The sequence below is a fragment of the Rhagoletis zephyria genome, unplaced genomic scaffold (genome assembly GCF_001687245.7).
Source record: "Rhagoletis zephyria isolate East Lansing unplaced genomic scaffold, Rhagoletis_zephyria_1.1 Rzeph_scaffold_04160, whole genome shotgun sequence".
NCBI lineage: Eukaryota > Metazoa > Arthropoda > Insecta > Diptera > Tephritidae > Rhagoletis > Rhagoletis zephyria.
Genome location: NW_016161243.1, coordinates 31,586 through 52,071, shown reverse-complemented (window position 1 = coordinate 52,071; position 20,486 = coordinate 31,586). Strand labels below are relative to the sequence as shown.

Here is a 20,486-nt window from a genome sequence, read left to right as displayed (position 1 = left end):
ATGAAAAAAATGATATCTGTTTTCTCGTAAATACATTTTGAATTGAAAATCGAACTCCCTACCGAATGCCGTAACCTGAAAAAAGATTTCGATCTGAATTTGATTCGATCACGCATGCGGTGATTCAGCCCCTGCATAATTTCTTATGCTGAGTTTTAACTTTTAATTTTTTTTTTATTCATTTTATTCATTGTTTAATATGGTAGAAAATAAAATACAGTTAAAAACTTGGTACCAATAAAGTGGTAAGGTCCGTGCACTGCCTCAGAGTCAAGCTAAGTACACACATTTAAAAATATACGCATATAAATACATATTTGCTTTGCCAAAGCCTTCTAAAGTCAACACTTACCCGCTAGCTTTTGTTGCAGCTGCTGTTGTTTTTGTTGCTGTTGATTTCTTGTTGCATGCACTGGTTCACGGCTTCTAGCCGCATCATCGCTGTCAGCAATTTTCGAAAAACTGTCTGTTGTTTTGGCCGAATTTTCAGAGGTGTTCAGTGGCAGCAGCTCACTCAGTTCTGCTTGCTCTTCCTCTTGTTCTTGTACTACTAACGCCTTTTCGCGCTCCTTCTTCGAGCTGTTTGCCAAGATGCCAAAATAGGTTATTGAGTAATCGGCTTGTGAACCCTCTTCACCACTGTTGTTGCTACTGCCGCTACTGCCATTGCTGTCAGCAACTTCATCAATGTGCTGAGAAAGATTTTCTTGTTGATATTTTTGTTGTAGCTGTTGTTGTTGATTTTTTGGCTTTGCAACATTCTTTGCAATTGCTGCCATTTGTGCGTACGTGTTTGCAACAACTTCACTTTCCTTTTGCGGATGGCGCTTATGTGGGTGCCTGTTGTTGTTGTTGTTGGTGTTATCACTATGTTGATTTTTGCTATTCTTGCTGCCATCGTCGTCGTCGTCGTCCTCGTCCTCGTCGTCGTCGGTGTTATCATCAACATTGCTTTGGCTGGCACTTTGCGCTCGTTCATGCCGCTTCATTTTCCTTCCAACGAATTTACCCTTTTGCTGCGCATCTTCGCCATCATTTTCAGCCATCAATGAGAGTGGCAACTTTTCACTTTCGCCTCGGCTCTCTCCGTGCGCTACCACATTTTTATGTTGCTGCTGTTGCCATCGCTGTTGTCGTTGCGGCTGTTGTTCTGCCTGCAATGCATCTTCATCTTCATTACGAAATTTGTCCTCTATATCACCGATCGCTGTTTCCGCCGGTTGATTACCGTCGCTGTACTCCATTTGTGATTTATTGTTTACTTGTTCGCTCATAATGTTGCCTTTATATTTAGCGTGGCTTTTGTCGCTTTCGCGCTGCTTGTCAGCATCATCACCATCATTATTATCATCATTGCCATTGTCGTCGTCATCACCGCCATATTTTATGTTGTTGTTACTGTAAGTGTATTTGTTTTCTTTCGCTTTGTCATTGGTGGTGGGTGTTGTTTGCCCAGACGCTTTATTAAATTTTTCTGCAACTAAATTTTCAATAAATTGCAGATGTTGACCAGTCACATCCCAGGTCGTTTCTTCCTCACTTCCTTCGTCTGCTGCTATTAATTTGGGATTTTTTTGTGCTTTTGGATTTCTCGTCAAATTCAAACTTTTCTCCACACGCGTACTGGGCAACGCCAATGGCTCCTCATCTGTAAGGTCCGATCCATCGGCTTCATCCATTTGATCGATGTTTACAGCTGTGTTGTCACTGTTGTCATCATATTTTCTGTTGTTTTTGTTGCTGTCCCCATTGTTTGCATCGCTTTTCAATTTGTTATTTCGCTTTCTTACAGTTTTTCTTAAATGTTCGTTTTTGTTTTTATTGGTTTTGCCTTTGTTGTAGCCATCACCGTTATTTTGGCCGAGATATTCTTCTTCGTCTTCTTCTCGACTACTTTCTGAAGTGCCGAACTTTTGCGCTGCTAGGATCTGCATAAATTTCAATAAAGTGAAAGAAAAACGTGCGTAAGTAAAGAGCTGATGTGAGTATAAATTTAATGGACTATTCATAATACAAAGGATATGGAGATTTTAAAGATTTTAATGGTTTGTTGGTAAAAAAAAATTAAAGAATTCTTTTTTGGAGGTTCGGTTTTTAGGTCAAGATTGTTCTTCATTCAATCAGACCTATAAAAAATGACCCTACAAACTAAATTTTAGATTTTTTTTGTATTTTTTTTAAATCAAACACAGCTTTCAATGAACTTAAAATGCTCAAAATTGCATTTTTCGGTTGTTGCGACCATGGAAATATATTCCCTGATGTAAGCAAAAATATGTATTGAAACCTGTTTGAAAAGTTCATTGCATTTTCACGGCAAAAAAAAAAAGAAAAAAATTGAAAATCTTCTCTACTTGAGGATTATTTAAAGGTCAACGGTAATTTGTTTATCCAACTTGAAAATTGTTTCTGAATTCTTCATCTCAAAAGCATTAAAAAGCAGTTACCTGTATTTCATTATCACTGCTCCGTATCGAGAGGTTTTTTTTTTTGTAAAATCGAACATAGTGCGGTCTCCCAAGAATCGTGGGTTGCATGATTTTTAATTGGTCAAATCATGTATAAAATTTATTTGGTAATCGGGTCGTCCGAAAAATACAAACTAAAATTAAGTTCGGATTTTATTCGTCGGCAAAAAAAAAAAAATAAATTTATTTCTGATCTGATATGTCGAGCACAGCAATTTGATTCGTGATTTTCCAACTAAAAATACTTTTTTGTATCTAACGGCAGCAGGATTTTCGGAAAATAAAATTTATTTTTTATTTAGTTCATCAATTAAATCAAATCATAAATAAATTTAATCTTTTATTTGTCCGAGGAATCAGATCGCAAATATTTTTTTTTTATTTTTCCGACGAATATTTTTTTTTTTTATTATTATTTTTTTTTTAATTTGGTCGAGGAATCAAATCACTAATTAATTCTTAATTAATAACGGATTAAAAATCGAAAAGCGTTTTGAAGGGCCCAACCCTGCAACTTACTGAATTTTGTTTTGAATCAAAATTTTAAACTTAGTAGCCACGTTTTCAGACAGAGTTTTCTTTTAACCTACTATGTGCTTTAATTTTTCAATTAAGTTTGAAACTTTTCTACATCTTCTTAGCTATTTCTTTCCGCAAAAATGTTCAAACTTAAGAACATCGCATTGTTTGTATTTTGTATTGAATTGTTAAAAATTTGGCAGCAAACTTCTAGATTTTTTTTTGTATACGAAAACTTTCTCCACCTCAGCGTTTCATTGCTCTCAGTGCATACATATATATTAGGGGTATTCTCGAAGTCTTGCGCATAGCACGGATTGTATGGAATGCAAAAATACTAAAAATTGTAGCTTGCATAGTTAGCAAGCAGCGAAACTCTGTATCAAATACAAAAACAAGATAAAGCAAAAAAATGCAAATGAGTGGAATATGTATGTAGCAATTTCAACAACTAAACAACCAGCACAGGGTCGCATTTATCTTGCTATGCTTTTGTGCAAAATAAATACATGGGTTTCGACGTTGCATATTTTGAGCGAAATGTGGTTTTCCATGCATTTTATTGTTGTGTGTTTGCAAGTTATGCAATCCGTGCAATCGGTGCTACGCGCAAGGGCTTTGCGAGATTTTGAGAATACCCCTATTGTTTTTGTTCCCGTTGTTATGGAATTGCATTTCCTATTATTCGACTTTTTAGCTGCATTGTCATGCATTACAGTTGTGAAACTGACTGCTCTCTTGCCTCATGCACTTTGATTCTTTTATTCTATTTTATTTTACCTTGTTTTTATTTTGAGTACTTGGTGTATGGTTTTCCTATGATAAACTTTTCATAGCTAAGATGCTTATGCTAGACAATAGGTTTTAGCTATGTAGGTAACTGCAAATATAAGTGCTTATGTATGTGTGTTTGTATACATATCCATTTGCTCTATATAGTTGCTTGTTGGTTGCGCCTTTGCATTGCAAAAAATATTAACTTTGGGCTGAATTTGTGTAAAATACATAAATTGGCGTAATTGTGTATAGTTTAGCTTTTCTATTGACAATCTATATGAAAGCAATTAAGAAAATAATTTCTAGGATTTTTATTAACTTTAATATCGATTACTCCGAATAGTTCTATAAACAATGCAATCAAGAATAGTAAAAGCTAAAGTAATATTAAATTCGTATATTTGTAAATATTTTGTTATAAACACAATGTTAGTTTGGGTTGAAGTGGTTGTCAGTGACGACAGCAACACACCTATGTATGCCCGTATTTATGTAGGGCACGAAAGTATAATGGATGTGCACCCTCTTTGCAGTCCATCTGTCTTTTCGTTGTCGGGTATATTCCGGTGTCCTGTGTCCTATATGATGTGAAGAGCAAACTTTTCAGCCATCCAGTTTTTGAGTTGCACGTGAACCGCTTTGAGATGCGACTGGCGCAAGAATTCCAACCTCCCTCACAAAATGTTTCACCGAAAGCATTTTGTATTGCGCAGAAAATGGAGAACATTTGCTGAATTTATTCGGAAGTGCCCGGTTAGTACAACAACTATTAACCTTAAAGAGGAGCGCTCTAGACATGTGAGAACTTTAGATGGCTTTTTATCGACTTTTCGTTGGTTTTGTGGGATTCGTAGCTCGTCTGGTGTTTACCTCTTCGATGAAGCAAATCACAACTTCAAGAGCTGAATTTACCATTGAAACTTTGTCTCTTTTTTTGTCATCGATTTACTAGAGACGTCCCTTTACCCAAAAAATCATACAACGATTAAGGGAGGTTTCTGGGTCTGCGGGTTAAGAACTTTTCTGCATTAAGCGGCTACCTTGGACGTTGTGCGATTGAATTTTAAAGATTTAGTAGCAGCCTGGCAATGTTTAAAATTAGGTCGTAAGAGGTCTGAAAAACGCTGTATTGGTCGGGTAAACGAAAACTTAAGTTTAAGTAGTGTGAAATAACTGCAGCAAATCTCGCAAACTGCCCTGTCGTTTAGCATAGAATCATCCATTGGATGGCCGTCGACCCTAAATCTCGGTCTGTGGCATCTTTACATACATATCTTTCTGTCATGCGTATGGAGAGTAGAGGTATAGTCTAACTTCCGTAAATTACTCGGGAAAATTTCGGTGACCTAGTAAAGGAGAATGATTCGATATGTGGTGGCATTCTTAATTTTTTTACCTGATTATTGTCATCTTGCGGATGTACAAATAGACATGGTTTCATGGAGTGGTCTTTAACGTTTCGTATTCGGTCGAGTTTTCTGTCGATTTAGAATTACTTCACGCTAATTGATTTGACGAAAAGAACCGCGCGCTGTAGGCAAATTTCTAACAATCCTGTAGCTAAGCGAACGATAATTAATTATAATTAGACAATATAATTGAAAAGTACTCCGATCTTGATGGAACAAAAAACAGGATGAATGAAAGGCCTAAAGAGAGAAAATTGTAGAGAAATAAGGAAAGCAGGCAACTTGCAGCGACATTGTCACACTTCAGTGCGGTTGCAATTCTAAGAGATGAAATTGAAAATTATTATGAAATGTAAAGTGATATTAATTTAACAGTTGGTAAGGTTGAAGGTCAAGGATTTTGCATAGAAGAAAGCACAAAGTTTATGGCTAGTACTAAGCTCGAAATATTTAAGCAATTCGGTAGTAGGTTTCAGTCAGGTATGTATTGCAATTTAATAATCTTTTTTCGTACAAAAATTAAAAAATGTAAATATATATAGATTCTATGGACGACAGAAAATTTAAGATTCCATGTGAAATTGATGTCTCACTACCAGGAGCATCGGTGTATAAGCACACAAGTACACTGTGCGCAAATGTGTGTGCCACCTCTTAAATAAGCTGTGTCAAGTTTTTGTGGTTATTCTGTGTACAACTTGGTTCAAGTACACTATAGTTTGGAAAGTCATTCATTCAATCATACTTAAAGTAAAGCATCTTACGCACAAAACGCAAGCAACGAGCGCAAGCCCATATGTATGTACCTACATAAATATGCATGGTGTATGTAGATAGTTATATGTATGTATGTAAATACACAACCACCGGCTTGCAAAAAATGTAAAATTCTTGTTTTCCTTCTTCCACCTTTTGAGTGAATTTGGGGTGCATATTCGATTTAGTTTAAACAAAATGGTATACCCACTAGATGCTTATGGCTTTCTGTGCGATTATGACCTTACTCCACTTACAATATCTGCTTCTGGTTCAACTGCCGAATAACCATCCATATCGCCTTCACCAACATATTGCATACTGTCCGCCGCATCAATGGCATCGGCATCGTCTATGTGTTGTTGGTCCAAAATATCCTCGGGTATAGCAGCCTCTGCTTGCATATTGAAATCTATCAGATGAAAAGAAAGCAAAAAAAAAAAATGAAAGGTAAAAAAATTGACAATATTTGAGATAAGTTGAACAAAAGTGCATTTTATGTATGTGCGTGTGGTGTGTGTGTGTGCATGAGGGTGTACATATACATGTTGGCTGTTTTAAGCGTAAAGAGAAACTTAACAGAAACAAAATCATTTTATATACACACCTACATACATACATATATAAATACTTACGATATTTAAATATATGTAAGTATAGGATGTTACGGAAATTTGATACGAGTAGATGAGAAATACTATGTTCTATTGGTGTACTCTAATCGCTGTGTATGCACGTACATACTTATTGTACATATGTATATGTGAGTACGTATGTATCTGACATGCTTATTTACTTCTTTGACGAGCAAACGTAGATATATCCTACATACCCACTGGGAAAATGGTTAAGACCCTTACGTGGTGATATACATGTCTTCTTTCAGCTTTTAGAACCAAAATTGTTACCACGACTCGTCCACGTGGTCCACGAGTAATGTTATCTACAAGTAATAGACTAACATAAATTCTGTCACCATTCGTTTTCGATTTCAAAATCAAAAACGCCGTTGGAAATGTATTTTTCGGTTGATTCTGAAGAAATCTTATCGTTTCAAAATTGGTTAAAAATTACGGCTAATGTCGTCGTTTAAAATTTTCCGTAATTGATATATAAGTAGTTGTTGTTGCACCCTGTTTAATTTGAGTTGTTTACGCATATTTTTTTTACTTCGTAATTGAAACGTAGCTTCGTAATAAAGATAAATGTGATGATGAAGAAATAAATGTGAACGATTAAGACACTAAAGAGATGGCAGAATTGAAGATAAAGACGAAAATGAAATCAACGAGAGATTTTATTGAAATTTTTCGATAGGAATCGAAATAAATTAGGTCATAAAAAATTTAGTTATCGAAAGTTTTTATTGATATTTATTGATTTATTGAAACTTGTTGATATATCGAAACGAAGTTTTTAGAATTTTCAAACTATATCGAGTTATCGAAATTTCAAGGTCATATAAGTTATCGAGTTTTAACTGCTTATTGATTTATGTCGAGATATATACATTTCCAAGTTATCGAAATTAATCGAGTTATCGAGTTTTTTTTGAGTTATCGGATATAAAAATTTTTGAAATTCATTTAAAAATCGATATGTATCGTGTCAATTCCAAGTTTTGCCAAAGTCCTCCAAAGATTTTCAAAGGCATAAAAAAAATGTAGTCATGTTTTAATTCCAAAGCTAAGTAAGTATACAGCTTCAAGGGTCTAAAACAAATAGAAAAACGGTCGAAATTCGACAGTAACTGGTACTCCTCCTAGTCTAATAGAAAATTACCAAATGAAGAACTCCAATGACACTTACAATGTAAGTTACGATAGTTAAGATACTTGCGAACGCCAAACCACTCCGAGCGACTGCTCTACGTTCACCGTACCTTTTTTGGTAAGGCGGCTTAAAAGTATCTCTGATACCAGAGGTAAATTCTAAAGTCCTACTTCCATAAGGCGGCCACGCCTTTGTTAAAGCAAGGCATACTCATCACGACAGTGCTATGGACCGCCGGGTGAAGAGTGAGTTGCTGGTAAGGCATTATTACGTGTTCCTAATTCCTACGGGGTACGTAAATAACTGGATGCATATGTGTGTATGTCAAGAAACATCTCTCATTGGTGTATAAATATTATTACTAACTAATATTATTACTAACCCACCACACCTCAGTTGCTACGACCCTAAAGTCAGTAGATTAAAGCTCCCGAAAAATCATTAAACTTCTGCTCGTATCTGAAAAACATTTTTCTATTGTCGAAGGTATGTTAAGGTGGGGTGAAAAAACTATCTTTCGTTATTCGATGGCCTTCGGGCGAAATAATTGTGACGTTTCGTTTAGAATTAGGAAAAATCTCACGCAGAGCCGAAGTAATGCCTGAACGTCATTAAATGGACCTCAGAAAATAACTTTTCAGATATGTATGACTAGTTATTTTGCAGCTAATTCAGCTAATTTCTTTCTAAAATTACCCATAACTCACCACAACTAGGTGGCGGCAATGCGGGATCCACCCCACATTCTCTCCACCCCACCATCCATGAAATGATAAATTTTTTTGTAATTTGCACTTGCTATATAAAAAAACGGCAAAGCAGTTTAAAAAAATGCTCAACAATCAACACGATTTTTGAGCCGGTTGAAACTTGCACTTCATTAATCGAAAATTGAATAGGACTGCATACTCGAAAATTCTCTAGAAATTCTGAATAAAAAGTTAAAAATTTTCATACAATTTTTTGAATTTTTGTGAACTTTATATTAACTGTGAAGCTCTAATTTATGTGGTTTATATTATACGATGAACAATATTTTCATAAATAATTAACGCAAATAATTTTCCACGAAAATAATTGTGAATACCATATAGAAAAAGGTGTACACTTTCATTTGGCGTCTAGTGAATTGGGAAATCTTTTGAGATGTGATTTTTCAATTACAAAAATTTTATTTTCAAAATCGTAGCACAACTTTTTCTACCGTAAATGACCAGTAGTCACTTATAAGAAATAGTCAGATTAACAGCCACGATAATGGGACATCGGCCCATTGGTGAAAATGCTGTCAAAATGGCCATTCGCACAACCCACGCTGCTGCTGCAGTAGCTGCAATTTAGACGAGAGTAAGGAAACTGTTCAATATTATTTTTCCGAGTGCCCAGCATTGGCACACATAAGGAAGATTCTTCACCCGAAATGTTCAGAAGAATTCCAAATGCTTCATTACTAACATAAATATTTAGATTAATATCAGCACCAATTAGAGCCTTCTGGGCGCTTCTACTAACCAACTAACCATAGCTTATCCAACGACTGCACGCAATTTTTTATGTATAAAACTTGAAAAATCTCTAAAGGAAACTTCAGTAATCTATAAGTAAATACCAACCAGTAAAAGTTTGTAATCCGTATTTTGAGAGTTTGCTATGAATTTTCATTCCATTTCGTTGTACTCAAATATCTTAATTCTCAATAATTAAAAGTTAACTGAGTGGCTTTGAATAAACGCATGTGCATATACATACATATGTGCAGCCACAAGCTGCCTTCACTTTATTACACACGAAAATATTCGGAAATTAATTAAATATGAAACTTTTGGTAACATTTTCGACTGCAATTAAGTTACATCACTAGCAAAAATTGTAATTGTGGTAAGCTAAGCTAAGGCGAATGTAGCGGCGAGAAAAAATGGTGAAACGTTACGTCCACACAGAGGACTATGAGAAGTGCGCTGCGTTGGGTTAAACCCACTGACATTTGCTTGCCACTCGCAGCATCAGTCAACACTACGCCCCCCATTAAATCCCGCCACCCATCATTCCGGCAATTCAAACAGTACTCAAGATACAACAAATGTATCCAATGTCCCAGACATAATCATAGTAATTAAACTCTAGAGAAACCAAACGAAACCCGATGCCGTTGATTGAGTATATACGTTATGGTATAACGGTACGGAAGTACACACACACACTTAAATATATATTTTTTTTTATAAATGCGAATGTGCAAAGTGCTGGGACCTCATGCTACGTGGTCACACGCGAGTGCGGCTTGCGTCCGAGCCGCCGAAGCACAGTGTGCCCTTTTTCAATTTTAGCGTACCAAAATTTATAACTATGCAACGAATGCATGTAGGATGTAGAAATTTTGCAAGAACAATGCATCCACCAATATAATTTTTTTTGACCATAAATGGGTGTGGCCCGCCCAAATTTTCCCGTACCTTCCATATAAAAAAAAGTATTAAAAATCAACGTGAGTTTTTGGTCACTTGAAGCTTCTACTTTAGGGGACCACTACTTAAAATTTTTCTAAAAATTAAAAAACAACGAAAATGAATATTGGTGAGCATTTTTTTATAACATTTGAAGTTTTTCTTGTGCAATTTTTTTTTGATTGAGGAGAACACTGCAATTGTTTTTAACTAGTTTTTATTAACATTCATTAATAGAAAGGGGGATAATTTCTTTTCTTCAAATGTCCTCCTTTTTCAACACATTTTGCTAAAATTTTTTACGTAAACAAATAACAATTTTAAATGTAGCTTCTTAAAGCTCTTAAGAATTGAATTACCCTTCAGTTACTGCCGGCTTAACCAGAAATTCAATTGAAAAATATATATATTTTTTTCAAATTGCGTACGGTTCCATATTAATAAATTCCAGTTAAAAAAATTAATTTTTTACTTAACTAAAAATTTAATATCCTTCAAGAATTGTAGGCTTTCGACTTTTTTGAAGAGTAAATTTCGCGTTTGCCCCACTGTCCGATGCCGCCCGACTCTCGATGCTTGGTTTGGGCGCTTGACTGGTTTTTCCGCGCAGCAATGCAAAAGTTACGTGGAGTGAAAAAATTAAAATAATAGCAAATGCCACTATGGCTCAGCGTAGCTGGCATGGCGAGAAGCCTCAGTGCCTCAGTTTTTTGCAAACTTCTCTTTCTTCACATGCAGTGCAGCGCACACAGACTGCCATGACAGTAATGCGGTTGCAGTAAGGATGTGGCATTCAGTTTGCTCGCTCTCTGCTCTGTTGGTGGTATACCCCTGGGGGCTGTGAATGTGACATTTACAACATTTAGTAATTTTTCCTGCCACCAACAGAGCTAACGCCAGTGTCGTGGGAGTTCAGAGACGGTATGTCGGCACATTCGCTTCCTATGGTACCCTAGAACCACTGGGCATACAGCTATGAAGCTATATAAATACTATCTAAGCGGTTAAACCAGAACCAATGCTTCTGGTGCTAAACAAAGCTAACAAATGAGTTTTTGTCCCGCTAGTAATTACTTCTATTTGAGAGCTTACACATTCGCACGCAGGCTGGCGTTTAGTAAGCGGTTATGAAGAGCATAAAATGTAAACACATTTTGGCACTCTTATAGAAAGTAAATTTAATTTAATCTTGTTAAAATAGCGTAATTAATTACTGTCAATGTGCCCCGTGTGTGTGTGTGTCTGTTGGTCGCGTGCAGTCTATGGGTGGTTTTCAGCTCTGTAGTTCCCCTTCGAATGCTCAAAATATGTCAAAATCAAGAGAAATTGACACTTTCGTTGCGCTGAGTAATATTGAATATTGAATATGGCTTCCTTCATAGCATAAACTAAGTAAGCATTAATTAGTCGAGTGGAGCCACATTTTTTGTAGGTTTATCAAATTATATTATATGATATATGGAACAGTGGAAAGAGAGGAAGGAGCATTAGTGCGATTTATTGATATTATCGTTAAGTTCGATAGGCCAACGGTTAAAAGGCGAATAATCGAAAGGTGGCCTTTGGAAAGCAGGCAATGGCAAACCTCCGACTGAATTCAGCCATGAAAAAGAGTTTCTCATAAAAATACAATCCCCTTTCGTTGGCGGCGTAAAACTTCCACCTTTATGTGACCACATCAAAGCGCACGCCACAAATCAGACGAGAAGCTCGGTGAAACAATAACACATTGTGCAAACGCCAATGTAGATATTATTACAAATCGAAGTTTTGCCTTTTCTGTTATGTTTTTATATCCGAAAGTACTAATGTGAAGGNGCACTCTTATAGAAAGTAAATTTAATTTAATCTTGTTAAAATAGCGTAATTAATTACTGTCAATGTGCCCCGTGTGTGTGTGTGTCTGTTGGTCGCGTGCAGTCTATGGGTGGTTTTCAGCTCNACACTCTTATAGAAAGTAAATTTAATTTAATCTTGTTAAAATAGCGTAATTAATTACTGTCAATGTGCCCCGTGTGTGTGTGTCTGTTGGTCGCGTGCAGTCTATGGGTGGTTTTCAGCTCTGTAGTTCCCCTTCGAATGCTCAAAATATGTCAAAATCAAGAGAAATTGACACTTTCGTTGCGCTGAGTAATATTGAATATTGAATATGGCTTCCTTCATAGCATAAACTAAGTAAGCATTAATTAGTCGAGTGGAGCCACATTTTTTGTAGGTTTATCAAATTATATTATATGATATATGGAACAGTGGAAAGAGAGGAAGGAGCATTAGTGCGATTTATTGATATTATCGTTAAGTTCGATAGGCCAACGGTTAAAAGGCGAATAATCGAAAGGTGGCCTTTGGAAAGCAGGCAATGGCAAACCTCCGACTGAATTCAGCCATGAAAAAGAGTTTCTCATAAAAATACAATCCCCTTTCGTTGGCGGCGTAAAACTTCCACCTTTATGTGACCACATCAAAGCGCACGCCACAAATCAGACGAGAAGCTCGGTGAAACAATAACATATTGTGTAAACGCCAACCTAGATATTATTACAAATCGAAGTTTTGCCTTTTCTGTTATGTTTTTATATCCGAAAGTACTAATGTGAAGGGATATGTTATTACTTTTTCTATCCAACGGTTTTGGTTTGTTAAAGTGGTTTGTCGCCTTGTGGACAAGCAATTAGCCGTTTTTAAACCGCACGCTCATGCATTTTGAAATAGTCTGCAGGATTGGATGGTAGCCTCTCCATAGCAAGAGCCGTACATTCGCAGATAAAGTAATCAAATGACTCCTTCGAACCTGAATCTTGCGGCTGCAGAGGAACTAGTTGAAAGGTATGGCGATCTTTCGGCTACGCTAAGTGTATGGAATTTATGCGTGTTACAGTAGAAGTAGTAATTTATTTCAATAAAACTTAACATATTTAAACGCAGCCAAAGACGAGGACGACTTTCACATTTTTTCTTTTTAACCCTGTTCAACAAAATATTTTGAAACCGCAACCTTATTAGCCCGCTTTCGTTTGATATTGAAATTGGATTTATATTTTTAGATAGGTGGCAACCCTCAGAAATTAAGTTTTTTCAAAACCATTTCCATTCATACCCATATCGTGGCAATTCATCTAAATTAATTGAATTTTTAAGAGGTGGCAACTTTTTTCTTATTCTTACCTTCCAAAGAGCGTTGACATCTTTTGTGATGTCTACTTTAACAAGTAAAAGCGAGCTGCAACTAGAAACTATAAGGACCTACAAACCTTAGCTCATCATCAGACTTCTTCTTCTCGAGTTCATTGGGAGTGAAAACTCGCAACTTCGGTTGTCAAAGCCAGTGGTCTTAGCCACTGAGTTAAGTTTGCCAGGTAAACTTTTTCTGTTTTTTCAACTTAGATTTTCGGTAATATGTTAGCTAAAATATATTAAATATGAATCTTTACTAAGAGTGATAGCGTACATGTAATTTGTAACACATGTTGGTGTGTGGCGTAAAATGCTGCAGAATAATATTTGTAAAGGCAACATCAGCAAATCGGAGAGATAATAATTTTAATAATAAAAGGAGTTAAAGCAATAATGCTTATAAACATAATTTACATACAGGTGTTGTAACACGATTACGTATGTAGCAAGTAAATTGACAATCCGAATACATGTGCATATGTTCATATATAAATATTAGGGCGGTTCAAGTTTTTTTTAGCCACCCCATATAATTGAATAATGCCGCAAATAAGGAGACCCCGTTATTTTTTGAACTCGGTTAATACTTAACCATGCCACCGGAGCTTGAAATTTTTCATATATGTACTTCATATGAGGAAAATATATTTTTTCGTAGAATCGTTAAAAATAAATACTTTTTGATTGAATACAATTTTTACTTTATTCAGAAATTTCCAAACCATAGAAAGTTGATGCACATTCAACTTTAAAGTTTTACTAACCAATATTTCATTACCAATAATCTCATCCCGTGCATACTAAAATTTGTTATTTCTTTGTCCGTAACCATTTAGAGTTAAATTTGCATCACAATGCTTGGAAGATTTCTGAAGCGAAATACTTGCATTCGATCTACGAATATTTATTTTTAAAGGATTTTATATTAGTTCTATGATAAAAAAAAATATATATGTTCCGCATATAAAATAGTTTATCGAGGGCTTATATTCAATACCCTCTATCCGCACTTTTTACAAAAACGAAATTCCGATATAAAAATCTACTTAATACTAAATTGTTATCGGTGATGTTAATGTTGACCTTGCACAACGTTTGACAGAAGAATTTGCTATTAAAGTGCAATGTCCCAGATGGGTTCTCACATCGTAAAGTAGTTTTTGTGAAAATTGCAGATAGAGGGTATTGAATATAAGCCCTCGAAAAGGAAAGCTGCATATGCCCGGCGTGTTCAAGGAAGTATATATATATATATATATACATATATATGGGTCTCCTTATTTTACATTTTCTATAATTTTGGGAGCTTGCAGCAAGAAAATTCCAAAAAATTTATTTTTCTGTGTATTTTTGGACCACCCTTATACGAAAATTTACGTAATTATATATGTATACATATGTATGTAAGTTCGCACTTAAATTGCCTTGCAAATCTCATACTGCATGCCATTGTCCTGGTGGACATTTTAATTATCCTTCGGTGGTTCATGCGGTTGCCTTTGTCTGCATTATAACTAATTTGCAAAAACAGCATAATGTTGGAGCGCCAGGCAGTGGAGGGGTAAAAGAATACAATAAATTAATTTAGAGGCGGATCTATGGGCATTTGTTTAGGTATAAATTTACATATACATATGTATATACGTAGGCATATATGTATGTCTGTGTCGACATATCCGCGCTTAAATGCACTCACGCACGCAATCAGGCCAACCGCGACAGCAGTGAACAAAATTAAATTCCGCTGAAAGCTGCGAATAAATTCTAAACTATGCTACATACACATATCAAAGTATTTATGTACATATGTGTTAGCATAAAAAGTTAGTTAAAAAATAAATAAACAAAAATGTATGAAAAAGAAGAGCATGCGTCGTTCTGCTTAAAAAAATCGCAAATAATTCAAGCTGTCAGCGTGGCGCGGCTAAAATGTGCCAAGTGGCGTACGCGAGGTACGCGAAAAAGTTACTAATGTATGTATGTATGTATGTATGTATGTATGTATGTAGTATGCGATGGAGCTTAGCGTGAGTGCAAAAAAGTTTAGGAGCACCATGTAGAGTTTATTATATGTGGCTGTTCGTCATGCGAAAAATACGTTTCGGCACCCCCTCCTCGTTTCACTTGCGTGCAGGTAGTAATGATTGTAATGGAGACATACGGTGCGCAAGCACACGCACATTTTCACATCAACGAAGACTTATATGGCATATACATATGCCACGCTTGTACCAGATACCACACATGCACATACACATTCGCCTACGTACCCCAAACATTTCAAGTTTTTTGTGCCACATGAGGTTAATTTGAATTTTAAATGCAGCCGCAACTGTTTTTCTTCAGTTTCTTTTCTTTTTCCTTTTGCTACTGAAATATTTTTTACAATGTTTCGGACAAAAGGATTTACTATACACTTACATGCCATACATATGAACATCCATTGCCGTACCCATAAACTCATAAATATCTTTGCAAATACCCAGCAGTAATTCCGAATGGCACAGTCTTTTTGGGAGAGTAATTCTCCAGGTGTTAGCAATTATTGACTGCATCGTTTCTGAAACTTTCCTATTGGCCACACTGTTGGTATCTCGTCTTGATTCAATAACCATGGTACTCGTTGACTACAAAGTTGATTTCAGAGTTCCTTTCAAAATAAATTTTTTAACCGAAACACCTCAGAGCCTATCTGCAAGTCAATAGTTTCGACTCATTTTGGAATATAAAGATTATATCGTTTACCAGATCCAGGAATGGTAGTTTAATGAATTCTCCTCTGAATAAAGATACTGAATTGTGGAATTAGGAAAAAACTGAGGTAAACCGCTCGGAGTTAGTCAATGGTCCACGGATAGGACAAAGCTCGACAACAAGGTTGGTACCGAAATTTAGTCAAACGACCTTTCACTAAACCGGCGCTCACTGTACCGCTGTATAATTTTAAAGATCGAATTAAATGCAATAAAGGTAACCGGCTTATGGCTCTACACATTCCTCTATCGTTAATTCTGATTACCAAGCAGAGATTAAATCTCTGCAGCGCAACAACACTTCTTCGAAAGTGGCTGTCGAGTGCAGTACGTCCCTAAACGAGTTAGGCGCGAAAGTTACCATTAATGTGGCACCCGGGTACAGTGAAATAACTGGAAACTGCGCGCACGCCACACATTTTTTTATGGCTTACATGCTACAATTATTTATAAGGTCACTATATGGCAGTTGAAGGGAGGAGAGCCTTCTTGTCTGAAGTCCATGACACCATTAGTGGGAGTATGTCGCTATGATCTCGTAAATTCAGGCTGAAGTAACTTTATCAAACGTAATAATAGAAGTTGGTCTTTAGAGCACACATATAGGACAGAAAACGCATCTGGCCTAATTTGCATAAGGGAAGATTTAGTATCCTTTTCCAATCGGAGCGAACATGGTTTCGACAAGACTTAATTGATTTTGGCCGAGTTAAAACTAACATGTCAGTCGTTGGACAATCGATTCGGCTTACTTCCGGCCACAGCTTACTATATCCGATATAGAGGAAGTCGAAAGGGTAGAGCATTATATATGTGTGTAATTTACGCGTATTAGCGAGAGCCCATCCAAATACGCTCCATAACTATTTTCTTAAGTGTCTGGCTGAGCTACTATGTATGGCTTTGTAACTTTCATCAAAACGAAAACTGGTTGGAAAGGAGTAATATACTGAGCCCATGGCGGTTTAGGTATGCTTTTTCCAACATTGGATGAGGGAAGCCATCATAACCGAACTTCATCTATCCCATCGTCAAGTGAATATGAACACAACACACCACTTAGTGGACCAGTAGCGTTCTAAAAAGAAGTAATTCCGTCTTCCTTCGTTAACTTAATTCACAGTGCAGCTTACATACATACATACACACATTAGCTCATTCTGACCACAAATATTTTGCCTTCATATGCGTATCGTAGCTGGTGGCCACAAAAGTATGAGCAACATTTGTTGTGGCACGCTAAGCTGTTTTCACAGCATGCATGTTGGCCAAAGCAGGGTGTCGAAAAAAAATAGTTTTATTGAGATTTACTTTACTTTATGAATAAAAAGGGTAATCATCGGCGCCAGTTTTTTTTTTCTTTTGTGGGTGGATGGTATACCGCCTTTCCGTGCTCGTCATTGAAGCTGCTTAGTTTGTTATGCTTCGACTTTTAAACAAATTTGGTGGTTTTACTTAGTCATTCAATAATAACTCAGAAGAGCGGTAAATGAACAAAAAAAATAAGATTCCATTTAGTTAGTGTAATTGGTCGTTGCGGCTGAATAGTAAAGGATGCCTGCTATCACTCGGACGGAGTCAGTTTGAATTATTGTCCGACGGAGTATACAATTTATGGAAAAAATATCTTTCCAGAAATAAGTGGCACGCACTCGAGTATTGTATTGATTATTTTTCATGAATTTCGATAAAACACAGCAAACATCATGAAGGTACCGATTAGAAAGCAGCATAGATGTTACCAGAATATTTATTATTTACTAGCAAATACCCAGCGTGCTTCACTGCGCCCTAAAAGTATTTTTGTGTTGTTTGATACCCGTATTGTAATATTTTAATTATTTTATCAATTTAATTAAATACATTTTTTCAAACAGGTGGCAACCCTCCTCAAAAATATTTTCAGCATTGGAATTTCCTAAGCTCCTTCAATTTGATGCCCATATTGCAATATTTAATTTATCTTATCAATTAAATTAAATTAAAATTTTCAAATATGTGGCAGCCTCCACAAAAATATTTTCGGCTGTAAGCCTTTTTAAACCTATGTACCTATTTTTTTGACAGCCTTATTGCAAATATACCTTATATTATCAATTTACTTAAACTGCAATTTTCAAACAGGTGGCAACTCTCAAATTTGATTTTTTTTTCAATATTTTTTCTATAGCTAGACCTCTAGCTATACATCGGTGAAAACCTTATTCAATTACATGCATTAGTTTTCGAGTGATGCGCGTACAAACATACAGACAGACAGACAAAAATTCTAAAATTTTTTGATTTGGCTTCTATTGCTCTAATAAAGGCCACCCATATTAACTTTTGTATAATATCTATAATATACAGACATCGGCTTGTTACAATTGTATTATATGTATAGAAATCCTTAAAGGTTTCCTAAAACAAATTCAAAAGTAGAAAAATTAGGAAAATTTGCACAAATTCAAGATTGAAAAAATTTGTTAAAATTTCCGAACAAAAACTCCGCAAATTCGAAAAAAATATCGTTAAAATCTCTTCTTCTTCATAAAGTAAGTGAGTGATAGTAAAAGGCTTATTTACTATTTAAAACCATTGTTTGTTTTGAATAACAATCCCGGAAAATTTTCAGAGATCTTGAAAAAATTTTGAAAGTAAGAGAGTGATTATTAGGTATAAGCCCTCTTTTCAATTGAAAAAAAAAAATTTATGAAACTTAAGTAAACATAGATAAATTGAAGTGCTCCAAGAATTTGAAAAGATCCACAAAAGTTTCAAAAACAACACGAATTAAATATTCGAGAAAAAACGAGTTTTTATGAATATTTGTATACACATTTTCATCTGCACCTTACTTGTATCTTAATTTACTAATAAATTGAATTGAATTGAAAAAAAAAATCTCGAAAAAGTGACAAAAAATTCTAAAAAAAAGAAGAAAACTGAATGATCCCAAGATGTTTCTAAAAACTAATACCAAAAAATCCAGAGAAGTTATATTGAATAATAAAGAAAAGTAAAATAATCATAAAAATGACTGCGAAAATATTCATGTCCCGATTTTTCAGCTGAACCTCTCTCGGTTGCGTAAAAATAGGGTTTAGCACTTTATATATCATCCGGACAAAAAAAAAAATAAATAGTAGGATCTTTCTTCTCGGCCACGGTTTTGCATACGTAGGTATATAACTTTGCGTTTTGCATCACCCTATAAACATTACGTTCAAGGGAACACACATAAGTACGTACATTCGTATGTATGTGAATAACATACTTTGGGAATAACTTTGCTAGCAGAAGCTCGGCAAAATAAACTCTCACTCGTAATAACCTGAACATACCATACATGGATAGGCATACATGCATACATCCATACTTACCTGTTCACTATGAAAGTGTGCTTTTGTCTAGCTTTTGCGAATTTGCAGTAATTTTGTGCGCCTAAAAACATGCAAAAACACCTCACCTCAACGGCCTATTCTACGTAAATACATACATACGATACATACGATGTATTGTCTCGCCGGCCTAAATCAAAATCTGAGTTTGCCGGTCTGTAACCGCAACAAACTAGCACAATGATGTATGTACAGTGCATGTGTAATAACTGACAAAACAAAAAAAAAAAACAAAGCAAGAATAATTGTGGAAAGACATAATCAAAATCAGGCGTAGTTAGTAAAAATAAATGCATGAAAATCTTAGAAATTTAAGTTAAAGAAAATATACATTTTTAGCATTTCGAGTGCAGTGGACATGCAAGGACTTTGTTTTGTTTTTGGCTCTTAAAAGCAAACGAGCATTAATAAAGTAACATAGAAAATCATATAGGTACTTACAGACATGTGTATATAAGAGACTTTCAATTTTCTCCCAATTGAAAATACAGTACAACTCGGGCAGAGTGAATTAATCGTTATACATACATATTAAATGTTATACATATTATAAACTTATAAATTTGATGTTTCAATTCAATAATACAACAACTTTTATGTTCATAAAACTCAAAAATATTGTTTATTTTAAAGTCCTTGTTAGAACTAAAATCCGCTTTTTATTCATCGAGCAACCTTAAAATAATAAACAGTTTAAGTTCAAAATATGTTTTTGTTTTAATTTAAAATTAAGGCGAAAACTTTTGAAGCCAATTTATTTAAAAGTGCGCAAAGTGCTTCTGGTTTTGAAGTCGGATTCTTAATAAGGAAAGAAAATACTTTATTGCAGTACTGTCAAATTTAAAAGCGCTTTGCGCATTCAAAAAAAAAAACAATGATTTTGAAAATTACACTAGCAAAAAATTGAGGTTAGTCTAGTTGCACATTTGAATTTCTCGGTTTTGAAAAAAAAATTGTTTAAATTTTTCAAGTTTGTCCACGCATATCTACCAGCCGAAAAACGACAGTAAGCTGAAAACTTACCCCCAAAACG

General features: G+C 35.3%; 1 protein-coding gene across 2 annotated transcripts in view; it reads right to left on the bottom strand.

Moving 5' to 3' along the window:
• Positions 1-243: 243 nt before the first annotated feature.
• The window catches only part of LOC108370335 (uncharacterized protein DDB_G0290685-like), a 42,502-nt gene continuing 22,259 nt past the window's right edge, over positions 244-20,486 (bottom strand). For both annotated transcript variants that reach the window (XM_017625656.1, XM_017625657.1), the window contains exons 3-4: positions 6,187-6,341; positions 244-1,928 (exon numbers count right to left, since the gene is read on the bottom strand). In XM_017625656.1, the coding sequence (XP_017481145.1) occupies positions 342-1,928; positions 6,187-6,341 (1,742 nt within the window). In that variant the 3' untranslated portion in view covers positions 244-341. The remainder of the gene's footprint in view (positions 1,929-6,186; positions 6,342-20,486) is intronic.